Source organism: Saccostrea cucullata, unplaced genomic scaffold, assembly GCF_032062105.1.
Source record: "Saccostrea cucullata isolate Sc308-1 unplaced genomic scaffold, CSIRO_AGI_Scuc_v1 ctg192, whole genome shotgun sequence".
In the NCBI taxonomy this organism is placed as follows: Eukaryota; Metazoa; Mollusca; class Bivalvia; order Ostreida; family Ostreidae; genus Saccostrea; species Saccostrea cuccullata.
The window spans coordinates 432,501-455,561 of record NW_026932625.1 but is presented as its reverse complement, the minus strand read 5'-3'; the positions used below and the strand labels follow the sequence as shown (position 1 = coordinate 455,561).

Genomic DNA, 23,061 nt, shown 5'->3' with positions numbered 1-23,061 from the left:
AAATAACTTACAAAAAAGGTGTAAAACCAGTTTCCAAAAAAAAAAAAAAAAAAAAAAAAAGCCTGCCTGTCGCATTGAATTTTGAATTTTTTGGCCTGAGAAACTATTAATTAATTTTTTTGGGCCTTACCAATTCGAAAATGTATGAAACATCAGCAACTCATACTAAGTATCCTTTATATACTGAGCCCCACCCCTTTTCAATTAATTACCTTGCCATCAGAGTAGATCAGCAGCTCGTTGAAGTAGCCAGCACACAAGAGAAGATCCTGTTCCAAATCAGGGAAAGGGAGCTTACTCAAGCTGGTGATAGGATACTGAGCATTGGCGAATTCTGTTATCTACAAATTAAAAATAACAATAACCATAGGTTTGTAGGTAGGAGAGTACTACTTTCTTCATCCCTTGTTTCCTTGTTCTTTTTTCTAGCAGTCCATTTCAAATTGTAGCCACTGTGATATCATTAATATCCCTTGAGTTGTTGAATTTTCCTGTTTTTTCACACTCAGATAAAGCCCATAATACGCGAGTTTCGAGATTGTAACTCTCCTGCGATAGAGGCGTAAAAAGTATCCATTTCAGCATGGAGGAGGGACAGTTTGTTTATGTATACAAATGTGCATAAATAAATGAACGATGTTTATGGCTTTTAAAATTTATTTAATGTTATAGAAAGATAAAAGTGTTAAGCAGTAATGCATTTTATGATTTTATCAAGCTCAACTGTGTATATTTACATATCTACTTTCAATTATAGGGTACTTGTAAACGAAATAAACGTCGTGGTCTTTATAAAAAGTAAAAGATTTTCTTGATTGTACAAACATTCTCTAAAAAGTTAGTGGGATTTTTTGAAGTTATAATAAGGGAAAAAAATCAATGTGTCATTTAGATTGCCGACATGTAATGATCAGTTTCACGTTTACCGTATTTATTAGAGGTCCATATATCTCTTCCCTCGGTCTGAAAAGTCTCACATCCACTGAAATTTCTTTTTGTTTCGATTTTTTTTTACTTTAAAAAATGACACATTTACTTTAATTCGGTTATTCTGGAGTTGAACAGTGCATCCTTACAATTATATAGTTACGATAAACCAGTATATCGATGATGTGATATATCCAATAATAAATATCTGTCCCACCTGATTGTTTACACAGCAACCAAACTCCCCTCCTCAACGAAAGAGCGCACCAAGGGAGATAATCTCGAAACTTGCGTATTAATATCCTCTAAGACATTTTTAAATGAAAAAGTACAGTTTTAGTAAAAAAAAAATCTTGGCAATAAACTTTGATGTTTTTTTTTTCCCTTTGTTTTTAAGTGCTTTGTTGGTATGTATATAGCCCTATGCATTATGGAGTCCTGACGGCATGCAGATGAGTGGTCAAGATATTCGTTTCATTCCTGTGGGACAGTAAGCAAGAAAATTGTTGATCTTCCCATTGTTTTGTTTCCTTTTTTTTCTCCATTGCCTCTCAATTATGCTTCCCAACCCTCAGCTACCCTCTGTTAATTACCATAATTTTATAAAGGCATTTTATAAAGGCATTTTATTTATACATGAACTAATGATGACAAAATCTTAAATTAAACCTTGATCAACTTAGTCTTGAATTACTACAAGAACTCACAGAAAAGTTGTGGAAAATAAAGAGAGCCCCTGTGTCTGACCCCAGAGCAACTTGTTCCCCTGACCTTGACCCTGAGGTGGTTGACAAGGTCACTGGTAGCTTCTCTGTATTTACAAAATTTCCACTGCACATCTGTAAAATAAATACTGAAATGATGGCAACTTAGCTGCAGTGCACACAGATAGCTTTGAATATTATACAATTCTGTAAAACTCCTTAGAAACTCTTAAAGACTTACAGCTGTGATGATGCTAGGAGTTTTGATCACCATGACGACAGCCCCTTGGTGGATGACATACAGTTGACAGTCATTGTCGGATACGAGGACGTAACTAGACCTCTGACTATGTTCATTAGTCAGGTTCACTGTCAACTGACATTTTACTGACAACGTCGAACTACACACCTTAAGGAATAAAATTTAAAAAATAGATACTGGTACATTGTACTAGAAAATAAGCATTTCTGTCATTTATTTCTTTTAAAGACATAAATCTAGAACAGGAAAGTCTCATATCCTGAAAGGTGAATCCCAATATACAAGTAGATCTAAACTGGTACATGTGCCCCAAATCCACCCCTCCTCAACCAATGTATGGTAAAAAAAAATTAGTAATGGAACAATATTTCCAAAGATGAGTATCAGGAAATTAAGAGGCAGTCCACTGAAAATCAGGCAATTGGTGGCACATCGCATGTCATGGATTTTTATTATTTTTTGCATATAGACTTATTAAAGCAAGTGTTTACACATGACAACATCAAAAAAAATTTTTAGTGCTCCTCTAGTCCTATTTTCGGTAAGTGCTCAATTTTGAGTGCAAAAAGGTCAACATGGGGGTAAAAAAAATTACTACGTTTTTATTTTGTTTTATATGTACCAGATACGCAAAACCTGGACGTGTCCATCAATATTATTTATAGCGAGCGCAGCGAGCGTCGCGAAGCGACGCTCGCGAAGCGAGCTCAATAGACTAACGTGTATGAACAGAGGAAATTCGGATTGAAATCTGTACATACGTCAGCCAAATTTCTCTGTGCAACATTCCCAGAATTCCTGCGCTACCCAATGTCCTTTGCGCGAATATTGCCGAATAAATAAATAAATAATAACGTAAAGCATATATCAGACTTTCAGTTTGTAGAAATCTTTCAAAGAAACAAGAAATAACTCTGCAATGTTTTTCGACAAAAATTGCACTTGTTCTATAGTTTCAAACAGACACTCGGCTGTCTCTGTAAGCTCCGACGAGCTTTGTGACGTCGTATGACGTCACAGCTAGTCGAGATATCTCGTGCGGCTTGACGTTCGAAGTGGCTGATCTCAAGTGTTTTTCATGGTACAACTGCGCTCGCCCCAACGGTCACACCGTAAAACATATTACCATAGACTCTTATCTTTAATTTTAGTAATGAATAAGGCCATAATAAATATATTGCTAGATTCTCATCCAAATTTTTTCAAAAATCGAGGCGGGCATTTATATTTTTTCAATTTTTTTCTTTTGCGGATTTTTTATTGACCTGATCAATCGGTGTAATTTTACCTACAAAACCCGAATAAAAGTCATAGTAAAGGTTCAATTATCTCTTACTTCACATCATTACCAATCTTTTTCAACCAATGACCCTTGTTTAAAATACATACGCATGTATTTATATACATCAATAACCATCTTTTCAGCTGTCAAAATCTTGTCGACTTTCGCGTGATTTAAAACGAAAGTAGAATGGTAGATTAATACCTATCCCGATCAGAATTAAACGAAGAAAAACAGAAATAAAAAAAAATCGAGGCGGGAGTAAAAAATTTTTAAATATTTTTATTAGGGCCTAAGACTCCAATTTATATTTCTTTAGAAAAAAATTTGTGGTCCAAAATTGAGTTTAGCAAGTAACTTTTTGAATTCATTAGCCAATTTTCATTACGTTATAAAACCCAATACATTTCAATGACAGATTTTTTTTCTCATGTTATTATGAATACAAAGTACAAACTTTTGAGTCACTCAATAAAATCACTGGGCACCCGTATATTGAGAGAAATAAAAGGAGTCAAATTTACCTATGTTTTACAATTTTTCACAATTAAACCGATCCCGACCGGAATTATGTAAAGAAGGAAATACTATAATTGTAATGTTAGATTTGGCTCTTTTGTTGTAATATGGCCAAAAAATTACTTGATTTATTTTTTTACATGTCTTATTGGTGGCAGTTGTCTTTAGTTTTATAACTTTACACATTTTGAATTATTTTCAATCGGGATCGGTTTTATTTCAATTGGGATCGTTTTTTTTTCTCCGTAAAACTAGAAATATTCTGCATTTAATGTATCAGAAAAAAATATGCTTGTCTTTTATTTCTGTTCAGTTAGTCAACTGTTTTAAAATTATTCTATCCATGGATTCAAATGTTTATACAATGTATTTAAAATACTATTGTCTTTTACGTACATGAAGATTACAATCATGTATAACATCTGTTCGATATCTTGATACTCGGTATTAAAAAAAACAAGTATTTGTACATGCATTATGCAACAACTGAAAAATCTAAAATATTCATCTTTCCTTGATAATCAGAAGAAAATAAAATCTCTTCACATCCCAATTTTATAAGAAATATTCAATATAAACAATTAAATACTCGTATTTGTACGCATAGCCTAGTAAATCAGTTTAAAAAAATTAGTTCTCGGACATGTACAAAATTACTTTTCAAAAGGGACTTCTAGCTGAGACGTCGCCCGTTAAAAAAAAATACATTTTATATAAAAATATATGATTATTTAACATGTAGGATAATGCACTCTGAAAAGTAATTGAACAGAAAAAGAGAAATTATTTATTTTTAATCGTTTTATTTGCACTTTTATGCAAAGAATTTACAATCATCTTTGGAAAACTTGTCACTATTTAATTGTGACGCAATATTAGTCAGGTATATGATGTCACTGATACATCAATGGAAACGTGGATTCAACCTGAATAATACTGCCAATCTTAATCTAAATATTACGTTTGGAGGCGAAAATGAATTCTATTTTGAAAATAAAGTAGTAATTTTTTGTTAAATAATTTTATTTTGTGTATATATTCTAAATATTTCACTAGGATTTCCATAGTAAGGTGTTTAGCAGGTTTATCGATGCCACGGGCGATAACTCTTACATCGCAAAATTTCATAAAAACGTCTATATATTTTGACAGAAAACTACTATCAAAAGTGTTTTGCCCACCAATTTTATTTTTGAAACTGAAAAACGAAATATTTCTAAATTTAGTTCAGCATGAATTATAGTCCTGTTAAATAAGTATTGGAAACTACAGTTCGTTGTTTCTGACCTAAATTCAATGGTTTATATAGGGGAATTCAAGAACACGAAACAAAAGGATATTTTACTAAATAAGCAATTTTAAAACAAATCTTCGATTACATTATTCCATTTGGACTACATTGATATTGTTTTCAATAAAATTTCAAATATTCGTCACATTCGATGTGCCGCCTATTAATACAACCCTGCCTGGTTTTTCGGCGGACTACCTCTTAAGTTTACCTGATTTAACTTAAGGTCGTTCAGATTGATGCGCCACAACACATTGGATGGAAGAACTCCACATACCACACCGCTGTCACTGCTAAGTACAATGGCCATATTGCCAGCTGTAAAATAGAAAAGGTCTGTCAACTGTGTGTTTTCTAGATCAATCAAAAACTGAAATTAAGATTTAGCATCTTGTAGCTTTCTTTATCCCTAGAATATCAACAGAGAAGTACAAAACTTTTTTTAACTTTCAAAAGTGGAACCACTCTAATCTATTGTCATTGCAAGGAATAGGAAAGGTTGATTAAAAACAACAGACAGAATGCATTTAGCTCTTTTTACCTTTTTATCACTGAGGACTTACTTTTATCTTTTTGAATCTGGAGACAGTTGAGGCAGCTGTCTGTAATGCTCTGTCGACATAAAATCTGACGATTACAAAACACAGTCATCATCCCACATGAGTCGACAGCCACTAAATCATTGTGGTAAAACTTAGTGATGTCCTCAATCTTCATCGCCTGAACTGGACCACTCTTTGTCTCCAAGGAGAGCTGCATGAAGATGTTAAAAGTAAACATAGTAAAACATATTAAAGACATGCTTTATTTCCTGGAGAATTAATTTACCCTTTACTTCGATCAGTGTATTTGAAGCAAATTAACAGTTGATTAAACCACTGCAAAAATATTTTTATTTTATTTTATTTATCTATTTATTTGTTGAAAGTCTACAAAAAAATATATATAATTACAAAAATAGTATTAAAACAATAGGCATGATAAGTTGACAGCTGATACCTGTGTAGATTTGTATCCGCCATCCTTTGTCAGATCGTACACTCTTATTACACCATCCTCTCCACCCACGGCCAAATTTAATCCAGCTTCTCTAAAAAATAATAAATTTAGGTAAAGAATGCCTTATGACAATAACCAATAAAACCCTAACTTTAGAGAAAAAAAATACTGAGAAAATTCGGATGGTCAGATGGTTGAATAGTGCAAATGGATCTTAAGGAGCTTACCGATTGCTTACCTAAACAGTGTGCCTAGACACAAGCAATTAAATCTGTAATCTGTTTTTGTTGACCATAATTCTGTAATCGAAAAGGGGACGTTTTCCTTCAGCTTCATCTTGGCGATTTCCGAGCCCGACTTCAGCCAAACTGCGGATTTCGGGGAGATAACTCTTTCTGCCCATGTTCATCAAAAGAAAAATACTCATCTTAAGATTGATCCATTCAACTGTTTTAAAGTTTAGCCACCGTGTAAAGTCATTTGATAATTGAATTCCCAGTGTTTTATGGGTTATTTTGAATTTTGAAGAGAACATTTTTTCTGTTATTTTATTTCTGAATCGGATGACGGTACAGACCATAGATCTAATGACCTATAGCTATTGATCTAGAGTGCAAAGTAATTTTAACTTCTTATTTGATCCATAAATTTTTGTGTACCTCAATTTTTATTCTTTATTCATTAGAAGTCATTAATTCAAGATTCAAGATTTCTCATATATAACAAATACTTATTAATAGGTTTAAACATTCAACATCTCCATCTTTACATCTAATGCAGCCCGGCCTGGTATGAGTGAATGACCTCGAAATACATTCCATCCAGTCATTTACAACCAACTATAAAGGAAATATGCCTTTAAGTTTTTACAACCATTCTTTCAACAGGACTCCTTTATTCTTCCTAGCCGGAGTAATGATCTGTGATATGAATTAAATTCTTTCCCAGCATCCAATGGTCACAGCTGATTTGCAAATTAGCTCCTACTCATTTTAAAAAAGACCGATTTCATCAAGATTTTAGCTTTCCCTCAGCATATTTTGCATGTAAAAAAAGTCCAACACTGGAGCTCAGCACTCTACTAGCAGCTGATAAATTAAAGAAGATCAGAGCCATACATGTAACAATCAGTTTGTATTGTTGAAAGGACAGAGTTTTACAAAAAACCAATGGATCCCTCGTTTATGTATATATCATTAAAATAATTATCAGGAAATTAATTAGCTAAAATTAATTGATATTAATTTTTCTTCAGTAGATGCATGTAATTGTTTAGCGTGGTATAAGTTTGTGGGAGTAATTAGTGTACACTTTGGTAAGACTATCAATTAATCTGAAATATACATTGCACTAAAGAATCTTTTTGAATTTTCAATAACAAATTTTCATTATTGTGGACGTATACTCTTTATCTATTTTGTAAAATTTAACAAAATTTAATAACTGCATTACTCTACGTGAAATTTCATTCCAAAATAATAACATAAGACATATACTGCTTGACAGGAGAGTGAAAATATTTTTATAATGCAAAATGTATTTATATTTATCGAATATTGGAATATATTCGAATACTCCTATCGAATATTCGAATATCAATTATTGACAATTTTGACATCCCTACATAAAACAAAGAAACTACTACCAGACAAATTATATATCTTTATTATTGATCCATTACCGATCAAGAATTTTGTTATGATACAGATTGTTAATTATGTACATGTATTAAGGCAAGCTAGTATAAAATCTGTATTTCCCTTTTATCAGTATTTCCAATATTAAAAAAAATGCATTTAAAATCCTTAAAAAATAGCAAAACATAAATAGAAGTTTGTGACACATTAAAATAATTAAACAGCAACAAGAACTTTTAAGACATCCTATAAGAACAATAATTTTGAGAACAAATAGTCAAATACATGTGAAGGACAAAACCTACACTTCTACCAATGCAAAATGTCCAAACTTTACTAGACAAAACCAGTCTCTAGGAAGTACATGAAGTAAATGATGGGAGTCAATTGGGTACTAGTATTACATGTAAATAGTACCAGGGTACTAGTATTACATGTAAATAGTACCAGGGTACTAGTATTACATGTTCATAGTACCAGGGTACTAGTATTACATGTTAATAGTACCAGGGTACTAGTATTACAAGTCAATAGTACCAGAATGAATTCAAAATATCAATTGTGTAGTTCAGCTGAGCACTGGAACAAAAAGATATTACAACTCTACAGTTACACATATTAAAATAATTCAACAAAGAAAAACAAAGATACACAAGAATGAAAATAAAATAAACTGAAAACATGTATAAGTAACAGAATGAATGTGGTATCTGATAACCTTCCTCTTTTAGGGGCTGACTTGTAACATTTTTGGAAAATGGAATAATTTATTTAGCATGCTCATTTATACTGTTTTGTGGAATAGAAGTACAAGAAAAACTTGCAAAATAAATGCTTTTGATAAACTATGAATGGAAAAAAATGTAATTTTGTTACACTACTTACAAATAACTACATGATTCAAAATTATATGTACAGAATATGACTTTTAAAATACAGGGTATAAAATATTTTCATGCATTTACAGTATGTAGTATATAATTTGAATAATATTGGTGTTTTCTTTACAGTTTGTTTGCTATGTTTGTTTGCTATAAGCATGTGCAGGTATTAGTATACAACTTGATCATAATATCACGTAAACTGTATATTTGAAAGGTAATCTATGTACAGAACTGTGGAATGGATTTTAATGAAATCATCATGGATTTTCAGGAGGGAATACTAAGCTTTGAGTAGCCACACGATAAAATCTGATATAAAAATAAATGTTGTATAGCACTTCATGATATGTCAAAATCCAAACAACCTTACTGCCCTCAACAGTTATTAGTAAAAATAATGCTACTTTTTAAAATAATTGATTAGGCTAATAGGTTACATCAATATCGATTTATATTTCAAATAAACATGTATATGATGTATATTCATGCACAACCATTCATAAATCAGATGTATTATGGTATATGTGGTAAAATTAAATTTCTACATGTTTATAAGGTCCTAGTTTATTTAGTAAGTAACACAATGCATATGTTATTAATACAATGGAATGTTGGTGACTTACATTGGACAGTGGATATGTAAATTAAAATAAATACCTATTTTGTTACAACCCACTTTTTGTAAAATATTTCTATACATGTACATATTATTGACAAAAAAATGTCTTTTTATTGCAGACAAACACCTTTCATTGCAAAATTATTGAAGTTTCTGTAATTATTATTAAACACACAATAGTAAAATATATGAATAGTACTTGAAGCAGTGGTTACAGTTATATAAATATGAAGGAAACAAAGATTTATATCAAGTTTGGGGATACACCATCCCCCGAAAGTAGACCTGCTGTAAATTGTAACTTTTGTCAAAAACAAAGAACTTTAATTTCATGTCTTTGATATTCAAGACGTGGCATTTACATTCAGAATGGGCCTCTAGCTGATCAGTTATAAGCAACACAACCGTAAAAGCTCCGTAATGTGTCATTCTCAATGGAGCAATAAAACATGGACTTAAAATTCATCAAAGGCACCATTTAAAAATGAATACATCTGGATGGTTCATTTCTGTCAATTGATTTTTGTATAAAATTGCATCCGTAAAATCGACGAGATTCGCTAATATCATAAAACAATGGTTCTCCTTCTTTTGACTTTTAAGTCTGTAAATGCTAATTAGTTGTTCCTGTGGCTCTCAGCAAGGACTGTGTCTGAAGGTCTTCATCAGGGGAATAAGACAGGAGGGCTTATCTGCCCCCCTCAGGAACGGGTGCTGCAGTAATTCAAACGCAGTGGCTCTCTGATCTGGGTCACGGACCAACATACGCTCCAGGAAGCCTTGTAACCTTGGCGACACCTAAAACATTCACAAAATAATGGTCTTATTATGTGTAAAACAAAATTATTGACTCCCATTAAGTTTACGTTTTATTTATATTTAAATTCCAGTGTAATATTCTCTTATTATTTAGGCCTTCACATTTGATCTTACAACCGGATGTAAAGAGAACAGACTTTCAGACAAATATCTTTACAAGCAGCAGTTTTGTACAATATTTTACGTCAGTTTTTGTTGTGTTTATGATACTGACTCTGTGTGCGTTCTTGAGCTTTGGTGGTGGCATGTCTCGGATCCTTCTCATCGCCTGCAGGGGAGGTTCGTTGAAGAATGGCGGTTCCCCATCAATCATCTCTATCACCATAATACCCAAGGACCAAATATCAACCTGAAGGTATTATTATCATGAATGTTATATAAAAATATAATAATTTTATGATAATTTTGATAAATCATTATTCACAGACTCTTTCTCGGTAAGACTGATGCAAAGCATTGTACTATAATCTACAATCTGCAGGGAATCAGTACATTGAGTTTCCAGTGATGATAATTAAAAGTCCACTACAAATTTCTGAATGTGAGATTAGATCCTGACCTCTGGTCCGTATGGTAGCCTTGAGATGACCTCTGGTGCCATCCAATACGGAGTCCCCACAAGGGATTTTCTTTTAGGCAGTTCTTGAGTAACTTGTGCACAGAATCCAAAGTCAGATAGCTTTACCTATGAAAGAAGTTGGTAAAAATTTAACAACAAAACTATTTTCAAATTATTTCTAGTAAATCACTGCATTGCATTTAATCACAAGGCACAACTGTCAAAAATCCTTGCTAAGTATTATTGGGTTATATTTATATGTATGTTTTGTAATTATTCATGAGGACTTTATTTTCTCATCAATACAATCTCACAAGCAAAATGATTAACATCATACACACAGTATTTTCCCTTTATTTCAAAGTTAAGGGTTAGAGATCAGTTGTTACAGGCTAGGGGCTGAGGTTTATGTACAAATTTTCAATAAACCTTACAACAATTTAATTTTGAATTTTTATTTCAAAGCGGACTTTTTATCAATTGAAGCAGTCAATTTCGCCGGTAGCCAGTTCTTAGGGAAAACACTATATTCAATAAGATTTAAATAAGAATAAGATAAACTGGTTACCTTCCCATCCTGGGAGAGTAAGATGGAGTCGGATTTGATGTCGCGGTGAATGACTCCATTAGAGTGGAGGAAGGAGAGAGCTTTCAGGCAGGCTTTACACACCGTGGCTATCTGGTTCTCATCGATCCTACAAACACACACCACAAAGATTATAAAGGTTCATACATACTGTAAACACAATGATTACAAATGTTTGTAATTTAACCCATACAGTCATAATTCAGAGGAATAATTCATTAAAATGGATAACAACTTGAGTTCAAATTTACAAATACAACCCTCCCTGCGCAGAGTGACTTACTTGTTGCTTGTCTGGTTTACTACAATGTCTGTCAGAGCACCACCTTCCAGGAACTCCATCACTACCCATAATTCATCACCCACCAGGAAGCTGTCATACATGTCTACAATGTTTGGATGATGATAGTCCCTCATGATCACCACCTAAATATCAAAATCACAAATAATTAAGATACTGAAAAACTGACATTCACTGAATAAAAAAATAAGGTATGTAACTGTTAATGTCTGTTTATCACAAATAGATTATAAGCATGACTTGTCAAAGATAAACATAAAGTAGTTTGGATCAGATAACCATTGTACATCCATCATAAAAATTGCTACAACATAATGTATTTCAACATATATAACATATAAGGCTACTCCTGACCTCATTAAACAGGAGTTCCCTCCTCTGTTGTTTGCGGAGGTCCATCTTCTTCACGGCCACCTGGGCCCCCGTGCTGGTCTGGGTAGCGATACACACAATGCCCGTCGATCCTTCTCCGATCTTAATGAAGTTATCCAGGTCCTCTCTCGGATCTCCTGGGCTGACCACCATTTGTAATGCTGCTCTGAACTATAACAGCAAAGAGTGATCGATTACAATTTATATTATGCTGCTTACTGAACTGTAATAACACAAAGTAATTTATTACATGTATCTAATGCTGCTCTGAACTGTAATTCAAAGTAATGCTGCTTCGATACTTAATTACTGGGCCCTGGCTTAATACTGTAAAAATACTAATACATTGAATTGTTATCTCCGTCTCATACTACCTGTGGAATAACATATTTTAAATACCTTATACCTCCAGTTACATGGTTAAACTGAAGATACAGTATAGATTGTGTGTACATTTCACACCTATCAATGATACCAAAGTGTGGGTGTAAATCAATCCTGATACTTCATCCTTCGAGTTTTTTCCTTAAAAAACAGCTTACCATTAAACAGATACAATGTAGTTTAATTACACAGGTGCAAAACTTCATCTCTTATCCTAATGACAAGCCAGCATTTATCTCTGTAAGGACTGCCTGACCTGTTAATGTGACAGACTTCAGGTATTTGATGACCTGTACCTTACTTGTACATGTGATAGTCTGTTGTTCAGGTTTTTGACCTGTTCATGTGATAGTCTTGGCTGTTCAGGTATATACCTGTGATCCCCTGTATATACTGTTGTTCAGGTTTTTGACCTGTTCATGTGATAGTCTTGGCTGTTCAGTTATATACCTGTGATCACCTGTTCCTTACCTGTTCATGTGATAGTCTCTGTTGTTCAGGTATTGACCCGCTGGGAGGAGGTTTGGTGGGGGATTGCTGAGGAGGCCCCATTTTAGGAGGTGCCTGTTGATAGCCCTGCTGTGGATGAGGTACCTGAAAATGTGTGTTACAGATGTTCAGCATGTGTATTGTACTAAGCACAAGATAGGAAGAGTGGGGTCTTGTTTTCATTCTCATCTTTGGGGAGGGATGGGTTGGTAAATGACACATTAATATAAAGATTTTAAGCATTTCTAGATAAATTGGTATTAAGATTTCAATGCATTTTTTGGGGTATTTCTTGTAATTTTTGTACATACCAATGTATATATATTCTGAAAGCAGGTATTGTATTGTTTCTGAAAATGATTATAAAAATTTCATTTCAGTTGCCATGGCAACGAAATACACCATAATCATGCTGAATTTCCATTTATTAAATAATGAGTTTCATTCTAGTTTTTTTAATTAGTTAAATATATTAAAAAATGTTTTATTGTTGTGTTGAAAATTTTAATAATGTTGGACATTTTTGCACGAACCAATTTAAAGTTTTTTGGGGGGATTGGGTAGGGTTGGGGTGTAAACACCAAAATTTAGCATTTTTACAGATAACGTTTTACCCCTGCATTGATTTCAATAATGGCAAAATCGCTCAAATAGTCGTTTTGAAGCATTTCTGCATTAAACTTAAAAATATACCTAATTAGTGACGTCATATTTCAAGAAAGGTTTTTCATCATGCCATATTCTTTAATGATTTATCATATTAATCTACTCAACTATTGTTTAAGCCAATTTCATAACTTTTTACAAACAATACGTTTTTAGGGCACAATAAAGCTCAAACCGTACCGTCTTCTTAGATACAAGTCAAAGGAAAAATGAGATATCAAAAGATTCAAAACAGCAAGGTTAAATTACATAATGAAAGACTGGTTGGGACTTCCAACTAATTTTGACTTTTTAATGGTACACTGTACAAGAAATCAAGTTCAAGATATCACAATTTAACTGTAATTTGCTTCTACTAATCTAGAAAATAAAACATCCAAGAAATTTGGATAATTCTATTTTTTTTAAATAAGTGATAAAAAGTTATGTTCCCTTTAACTTTTGATACTTACATTATCATGATGAGGCAGGGGCTGCTTGTTGAAACCTTGCATTCCTTGGTGACGATTAGGACCTGGCCCGTTGGAGATTTGATTATGTCTGAAATCTTCAGGGTGCCTAGGAGGACTCCTACCCCCGTGAGGCATTCCCGGAGGCATGTGGTTATATTTGGCAGGTGGGTACGACATTTCCTGGTCACGTGACCTATCATGATCAAAGGAATCGTTAGGACCCCGCCGGTCCATAGTGTCATTGTTAGGCTGCCTTCTGTCAAAAGAGTCATTGTGACCTCTTCGGTCAAAACTGTCATTCGGACCTCTCCTGTCGAAAGAGTCATTTCCCCTCCTATCAAAGGAATCATTCCCTCTCCGATCAAATGAATCGTTTCCTCTTCGATCGAATGAATCGTTTGGACCTCTGAAGTCCTCGGAGCGTCGTTCATGCTCCATCATGTGTCCGTCCCTGTACCCCTGGGGTGGGGGCCCTCTGTTGGGGTAATCCCGAGGATCCCGCTGGTATTCTCTGGGATCCCGCTGGTAATCCCTCGGGTCTCGATATCCTCTAGGGTCTCTGTTATCTCTCCTGTGGTCGGGAGGAGGGTATCGAGGATCCTGTCGATAATCACCTGGGTACTGGTCAAAGTTTGGGTCCCCTCGTCCATTTGTGGGATAGCCTGGGGGAATCCTGTCTTGGTTCGGTGACCGGTCGTGTTGAGCCTCGGGGACAGGGTACATGGAATCGGGAACGTACCTCCTCCTCTGCTGTGGGGGGCTGCTCTGTCGTAAGGAGTTTGACCTGGCCACAGAAATCCCTCCATGATATCCATTTAACTGAGCAGAGCTTCCCCTGATGACTGTCTGTAATAGGTCAAGGTCATTTTCAATTAAAGATCACATATTTTGCTAAGGACAATTTTTTTTTAATCTCTCTGTAAAACAAATTAGCATTATCTTTCAAGGTCATCATTATAAAACTAATGTAAACAATATCCAATATGAAAGTCAGTTCATGCTGAAAATGAATAACAATGATTATTTTTAATTATAAATTTGCATTGAATAATTCTTTTTCTGGGGGGTTACCTTGAGGGGTTGGATTTCCATGTCTGTGATAGTTGAGGGGTCCACCATGGGTTTCCGTCGTTCCTGCTGCTGCTCCGGAATAATAATTCCCATCCACTGAGGGGGGAGACCCACATATTTCCCATGCTCAGAGTCAAACCCTGTGTGGACTCGGTGCTCAAAGTTCAGAGGTTTAGAAATTTCTGGTCTCTTCTTATTTTTCTTGAACATGGTGAAATATCTGCAAAAATCATCAAGCAACATCTTTGAAGACATTTATATACACTAGCTTGCAGAAATTGATAGATTACTTAATCCCTGAATTTTTCACTAACTGTATTCTGCTGCTATGCTGATAAGCCTATAAAAAATAAACTGGATCTAACAAATAAAGTCAGGTAACATTAGTAGATTAATGTGTGACATATATCTCTTGTTTCGTTGTAAAGCTTATCAGCTAAAACACAAAGAGGGAAAGTAATTAGGGTATTCCATGGCTAAACAAACTCCGACTCCTCATAACAGATATCAAAACATTATTCTCATGGAACAGTCTGCCATGTACATGCAGTCAATGAGCATGAAATTTGTCCGATACAAGCATGTCTCATCAATCATTTGTTAAATTGTACATACTGTAGTACAAACTAATTCTGAATAGTTTAATATATCTTCTTCAAAAACATCTTTTCCTAATTCTCAATTCTCTTTATATACATTTATTACCTATCATAACGCCAAACAAAAAAAGAAATTTTGTTTTGCAAAAGAAATTTTAGCAGCATTAATGACAGTAAATACACGTAAGCATAATGCTACAGAGCAATAGAATGAAATACTTAAACCAATTAAAATCAGAATATATCCAGATATAGACAAACCAACTAAATAAGAATTTCCAAAACCCAGGGCAGAATCAATCTATTTTAAAAATCTAATCAGTTGCTATAGAAATTAATTAAGCGCTTTGGTTGCATTTTCCCCCATGCCTTATAATAAATGACTCTTCCAACCAAACAAATCATGTAATTAAAATGAACCAATACATAAGACCCTGTAAATTATCAGCACAATGGGAATGGTCATACTGCGATATAATTTTTTTTAAGAATTCCAGCTATGTTACTCATTTTGTGGCATTGTTAGATGAATCCTCGCACACCCTGTATGTTATATGGTGAATGAGTGAATTTTTGGTTTGACTTGTCAGCCAACGTCAGATTCCGCGGCTCTTCATCACTCCGTCCCGGGATGCACTCAATAATACTCCCCAGTCTGTGTTTTAATGTACAAGTCAGTTTGGATGAGTGTACGTATTAATACACAGAATGACAGTGGCTGATCAATACACAACACAGAGACTGCCAGGGCTCCCACTGGACCAAAAATATTTTTCGCCACTTTTCGCGACAAAAGGAAAGACATACCTACATCTGATTTCTCGACAATGCAATGCACTTTCTCTTATTCATTTTTTTTTAAATTATATTTATCAAAGGCATTTGTTTTAAAATTGTAATGTTTAAAGCTTCTTATAGTATCTATTTAAAAAAAAGAATGTTGGAAAAATACAATTAATTTGATTTTGAATTGATATCAGGCAACTCTTGACAGAAAATGTCCTCATTTTAATATTATATTTTTTTTTTGTCTGGGAAGGAGGGGGGTATAGACCTAGTAAAAATATATGAAATTTTTTAAAAATGGAAATTTTCATTTCATTAATTAATTGTGAAAAGAAGTAATTTAAAAAGTAGGCCCCTGGTGAAAAATAGGTTAAAAAACTTTATTTTATCAACTTGGAGACTCCAGGGTTTAAAATGCAAGCTCATGTAAATGTACATAATTCAGAGTAATTTACTAAGATAATTCTGTTTTCAATCCAATTTCTTTTTCACTCTTTTTCAGTTTATTGTATAATGTACACATTTTTTAATTTTCATTAGATAAAATTTGAAGCCATTCTTTACAATTTTCGTCACGTTTCCCTACTTTCGATTTAAAAAAACGATCTACATAAATCCAGATTTTGTTGATAAAAATCTTTTATTTATAAACTTCATCTTCTAATAACACTTTATCCCCCCTTGTTTAATCCAAATTATATTATTTCAAGCAATTTTGTAGCCCTTTATTGCTCAAGGCTAATTACCTAGTCAGCTGTGTTAGTTCAAGCGAGACGTGATTTCCTACATGTGGGTTTCAGTTTTCACACCTCTGCTGCATTAAATAAACAGAGGGACCTATCTGTGTACATTGAATAAACAAAGGAGCTAACCAGGACTACTCAAATTTTGTACATGGTACATCTAAAAAATTCATTATTCGTTTTCGCCACTTATGAATTTTTTTTCGCCACTTCTGAAAAAAATTCGCAATTGGCGACAATGGCGAATCACAGCTCGAGCCCTGGAGACTGCATGTGATCTAGCAAGTATATATTAAATTGATAAAATATATGTACCTGTCTACATTTATCATTACAGAGACGACAGAATTAAATCAACAACTAATCCAAAGAACACTTATTTTCAACATGTTCAATAAAATATAATAAATTATTATACCTTCACTTGGTATATACCTAAAAATCACTTAGACTATACATGGTTTAATTGTTATTACTAGGTAAATAAGATGAAACTGCCAACAATATATGAGTTTCCTTCATGATCCTCATCCGAGAATATTCAACATAGCTTTGTGTTTAAAAGTTTCTTTAATTTTGTTTTCAAAATGATAAAGGAACAACAATAGATAATGACCACCATAATTTGATGATAAAAGATATTTTTGCATCAGTGCGTATAGTTTGACTGATAGAAAAGAAAAACACACACAGCATAGGGCACAAATCAGCAGTAATTTCCATAATCCCATTATAGTTAAAAGTCAAAACACGGCCAGGAATCTGATAAATACATATGTCCTCTTTAATCCAACAACTAGCATAAAACACAAACCAAAACTGCACATTTAGTCTGCAAAAACTGAACTGAATTCCAAAATTTATCATTATACATGTAATTGTGATCTTTTCTTTAATATTAAGAACACTCTGCTAATCAAAAACCATGAGTCAGTGTCCATTCGAAATTCTTATTAATTTAACTCAAGAAAGACATCAAAATAATTTTTTTTCAAGATCTAAAAAATATAAATTACCTCTGCATCTTGGAAAATATTACATGTACAAAAATCCACACACTTTACAAAACTGCTACACACTTCCAAAAAGTTGTTCTCTGAACATTATAACTTCTACATGATAAATCACTTACAGTACAGAATTTCCCTCATGCTCTAGATGTTCTATATGTAAAGTTTAAAATCCAATAATGCACAAGGCTCTCAAGATTAAAATGTGTTAAACTCGTTAATTTCTTAAACATATGGTTCAGAACATCAACTTACACATTTGCAAAAAGCTTTAACCTCTAAATGCTGAACATCTATTTTCTACAGCTTTGCATACCAGTGGATGGTAAATGAAATGTTCTCTCTACGCTTTCAATTATTGAACAATTTTGTGTCATTTAAAGGGATCCAATACTTGAAAACAAACACCATATGATAAATTTTTTAAAAATCTGAAACTTAATCTGCATGCTGTAAATGATTAATTAATCTAAATCATCTCTCATTTCATTGATAAGTTACATCTTCACATAAATCACTGTGCTGATTACTTATAGACTAGTGGTTGAAAGTAGTACTTAACACGTGTAGACATGGTAGCTGAGTGGAGTTTGGAAATACGAATCAAATTTCATTTGGCTTAAATAAAATTCTCAATTTGAGTTGGAGGGGGGGGGGGGCAAAATATTCACTTTCAACCAAATTTAAGTTCAAAACAAAACAGAAGAAATAAAAGATTAGCTATTTGTAACAATTGTTCCATGTATGTTATGTACACTATTAGTCTATTATACAATTTAAATTTATAAGCATTAAGCTCATTGCAGGTAGTTGGTGTTAAACCCTCCCATTAGGGAATATACATCTTCGCTAGCCAAGGGTTTCCGATCCAATACCTACTCTACAACCCTTGGCAGATTTGGCTGAAAATTTTAGAACTCGCGCAAACGAATTTGATTGGCTGCGAAGTCCGTCTACGCAAGGTTTTTACTAATCGACGATTTTCGGCTGATTAAAGTCTGTTCGTGTTTTATGCAAAATAAGAGTAATATTTACAAGGGATGAAAGTTAGGACGTGATATATGCTTAAAAAACAAGGGATTAATTAATTTGAATTTTTTTCTTTTAATTATATATGTTTTCAAGAATTATTGAAAGGACCACATAAGTCCGTGTTCCGCATTTTAGGTGCATCAATTTAAGCCAATCAAATGTTTGATAGGTCTAAATCTGCCAAGGGTTGTAGAGTAGATTTTGGATCGGAAACCCTTGGCTAGCGAAGATGGGGAATATACTGAACATGTATAGGGAACAAAGATATTAAAAAGATATGTTCTAATAAAACATATATGTATGCGATACATCATACATGCAACTTAGTCTTAATCAAAACAATATACAATAAAGGCAAAATATCACAGAACTTAAGGTCATATGAATTGAAGTATTGGACATGGTTGATGAAAAGAGAAAAAGGAAAAAAATATATAACAAAATTTGATGAAAAAAAATTACCTAATGATATAACATGTTAATTACATAAATCTCTAAATTTCTTTACTGTACATTATTTAATTTACTGTCATATTTGACACTGGATACCTTACCATGTGAACTTATTCGGTGTACAGTCACTATGTAGCATCATCATATCAGTCTATCCAATATACATACTGTTATATCTTTGTTAATCATGTTAATTATAGGCACATTACAATTTTGTTTTTAACTGCAGTATATCTATATGCTTTCAGTAAAACTTTTTATTTCTACACAATATAATTTGTGTCTCCTTTCCCCAAGCACGCCTGAATTTGGCTGAAACATGTCCGATTATTTGAAGCCTGGACAAGGAAATCACGTACTTGCACTAGACCAAATATGTCACTTATCAGCGCTGGGTCAGGATGTTGCATAAATATTTTCGCATGAGTAATTTCCAGATGTACCAGTGGCATCTACGTGCTATAACATACGGCACCGTAATTACTGGTACTAGTTTACCTGAATTCACAGGTGAGAATCAAGGTAGCGTTGTCTTACCTGCTTTCGCATGGATTCCGCCATTGTCGAGAGACACTGATTAAATCACAAATATAAGATATAATAATTGGCCTGATTGTTGGCGTGATGTGAGTCAGTTTAAAGACCTGGTCATGAAATGTTTGACATTTTTTGCATTTCACACACCCTTTTCACCCATAAACAACATCCCAAAGTTCCAAATGAACCCGGTTAGTCAAATATATTATTGTTTTTAAGAAAGAGAATAAATATTTCTACTTTCTACTACTAAAAAGCTTATATAAACTTACCTGTTCTGCAAAATAGCGTATATTATTTACATTTTCTCAAGCCATTCTCGCCATTTTGAGTTACATACGGGATATTCGGTTTACCTGTCCACTAGATGTCGCTACAAATCGAACCTCAAAGACCGCGAATATTCAAACAGTGAATTTCTGGTGTGTGTAGGGTCTCATTTCAGAGTTAACCGGACAACGAAAATAAAAATTGATGTTGAATTCTTGACTATAATTAATTTATTTACTTTAATATTAATATCATTTTTATTAACTTTGCTTCCCATAACCCCAAGTTATTATGTCAAGATCCCGACTCCCCATTCAAGATTATTTTTGAATTAAATGTAAAATTGAAAGTCAAGATATATCATTCGGCAATGTTATGTTTAATTTTAATATCTCTTCATGCAATGACTGTGTAACAATATTATTACTATTCCATATTTGAAATACTAGTATTAATGCTACGTTTCCCTTACTCTATTTAAGAAGTGGCAATAATCATCAAGATCAGTTATATTATTGCCTGGGCTTTATCAGCTGTTTAAGCAGAATGAGGTATATAGATGTCTACTTTTTGTTATACCCCCCCTTGAAAAGTGGGAGGGTATACTGTAATCGGTATGTCTGTCCATCCGTCCAGCTGTACGTCCGTCCGTCTGTCTGTTACACTTTGGGTACCCATCTCTTATCTGCAACTCCTCTAATACCACTGCGTGAAATGTAATGAATTAACTTTCACAGAATCTTTATTACATAATGCCATTGTGACCTCCTATTTTACTTTTTGATCCGACACATATTTTGGGTTTCCCGGCCACAGCAAAACATGGACTTTGCCATAATGATTATAACCATACGGGAGGCGAGGGGTATCATTTAGTGAGCTCATTGCTCACAGTACCTCTAGTTTTGTAAAATTTGAGCATTTTGTAAATGAATAACTCCTGACCCAAAAATATTAAATCTGTAAAAAAAAAAATTGCTGTCATCAACTCATGATTTGAAGCTCAAATTGAACTACAAATAAAATTCCATATAATTCATATATTGAATGCAAAGTTATACAGTCTTCCAATATTATTTCCTCTTTCAGTTGATAAAGGTTCATACTCAGCCAAGTCTCTCCTAAATCTTTGACCATTTTTACCTCATCATAGCTCTGTGCTCTCTAAGGAAAGCCATCCACATTGATTTAGCACACTTCTCTATAGAGTTTTATTTCCTCTCTTTATTCAAACTCTTTAGTATGCCCTGTAGGACTGATGTTTAAATTATTGTAACAGAAAGGGAGAAAATGTATGGCTGGAGCGGGAATCGAACCTGGGACCCCTGTATCTCCAGTCAGGTGCTCTACCAACTGAGCTATCCAGGCCAATATCCACGGCCCAAACCATTACATTCCTCCCTCCTTAAATGGTCTTCGCCCTCGAAGACACAACCCAAGTTATTATTACCCCCTGGCAGGACTTTCACCTGCAATTCCAGGCTGGACCGGGAATCGAAAGCGGGACCCCTGTATCTCCAGTTGGTTGCTCTAACCAACTAAACTATCCAGGCCGATATCCTCGGCCCAAACCATTACAATATAAATACAAGGTGCACAATAGCACTATGTAACAAATATTCTGTGAAAGTCTCATTAAATTTCATTCAGTGGTGTAGGGAGTTGTGGATAAGAGATGGGTACCCCAGGGCATAACAGACAGACATACAGATGGACACACCGAAGTATGGACATCCTGCTCACTACAATTTCCTCCAACTTTTCAAGGGAGGGTATAATTAAAAGCCAACAACATATTTAGAGGTAAACACATGGTTCTGTTTAACACTTTATTTTTCATTATTTTAAAATAACATCCCAGATATATTCATGAAAACATACAACCATAACCTGCAACAATTCAATATATTTCCATGAAATCTTACAATTTTTATATAAATTAATATCCTCTTAATACTTGAAGCATAAATTAGATACATTTTACAAACTATCTCAAAGACAGCTTCATCATATTGATAACTGTCTTACATTATTCAGAATTTTACTCAGAGTTCCATTAGTCAGCTCTGTATTGATCAGACAGGAACACTGGTTTGACACTTATCTTGATCTTCTAATTTACTCACTTAATTAGACAAAAAAAATCTTAATCTTAGATCTTTTTGATTCTCCATTTGCAGAAACTTATCTGGTTCTAGAGTAGAGAACCAGACATAAATAGCCATCATTTCTTGTGACCCTGCCTCTTTTTCTTTTGTTTGGAATGAATTTTTTTCTGGAAGACAGCACTGCTTTTAACATTGCTGGGTCGCATGTGGAAGTTTGGCTTCTTCTTTTTAACTTTATCCTCTTTTCTTTGAGGTTTCTTGTCTTTTTTTGTCTGACAAATAGTTAAGGACAACTAAGTGACTCTACAGCTCTCTGGTGTAAAATTAATTCACACAAACTTTTACATGTACTGTTTGTACATCAAAGACTATGTTTGTAAATGTGGTAGTCACATGGACTCAATAGCCATGGCCAGATACCTCAGTTTTAAGAGCACCTGACAAGACTAAGGGGTTCCAGATTTAAAATCTGGTCTGATCCAATGTTTTTTTTCTCTCCTAATTTATTATAGTGGTGTAATGAGCCCTGAAAGTAAAAGATCTGGCCCGGGGAAGAGCCTGGATTTGTGGCTTTTAGGGCTGAAAACCTTTAAGGAAGGAGGATTCGAATCATTTTCTCCTCTCCCATTACACAAATAACTTTGAACTTTGCACCAGATTTTAGAATTTATATCTTATGTCACAAACTAAAATCTGTACA

General features: G+C 33.8%; 1 protein-coding gene across 1 annotated transcript in view; it reads right to left on the bottom strand.

The window, feature by feature from the left end:
- The window catches only part of LOC134235690 (uncharacterized), a 34,545-nt gene that overhangs the window by 1,555 nt on the left and 9,929 nt on the right, over positions 1 to 23,061 (bottom strand). Inside the window, exons 13-29 of the mRNA XM_062717838.1 lie at positions 14,824 to 15,043; positions 13,753 to 14,598; positions 12,617 to 12,739; positions 11,744 to 11,932; positions 11,372 to 11,514; positions 11,071 to 11,197; positions 10,503 to 10,628; positions 10,158 to 10,292; positions 9,764 to 9,922; positions 6,715 to 6,823; positions 6,223 to 6,379; positions 5,985 to 6,075; positions 5,549 to 5,738; positions 5,197 to 5,303; positions 1,873 to 2,040; positions 1,635 to 1,766; positions 213 to 341 (exon numbers count right to left, since the gene is read on the bottom strand). Of these exons, the coding sequence (XP_062573822.1) occupies positions 213 to 341; positions 1,635 to 1,766; positions 1,873 to 2,040; positions 5,197 to 5,303; positions 5,549 to 5,738; positions 5,985 to 6,075; positions 6,223 to 6,379; positions 6,715 to 6,823; positions 9,764 to 9,922; positions 10,158 to 10,292; positions 10,503 to 10,628; positions 11,071 to 11,197; positions 11,372 to 11,514; positions 11,744 to 11,932; positions 12,617 to 12,739; positions 13,753 to 14,598; positions 14,824 to 15,043 (3,151 nt within the window). The remainder of the gene's footprint in view (positions 1 to 212; positions 342 to 1,634; positions 1,767 to 1,872; positions 2,041 to 5,196; positions 5,304 to 5,548; positions 5,739 to 5,984; positions 6,076 to 6,222; positions 6,380 to 6,714; positions 6,824 to 9,763; positions 9,923 to 10,157; positions 10,293 to 10,502; positions 10,629 to 11,070; positions 11,198 to 11,371; positions 11,515 to 11,743; positions 11,933 to 12,616; positions 12,740 to 13,752; positions 14,599 to 14,823; positions 15,044 to 23,061) is intronic.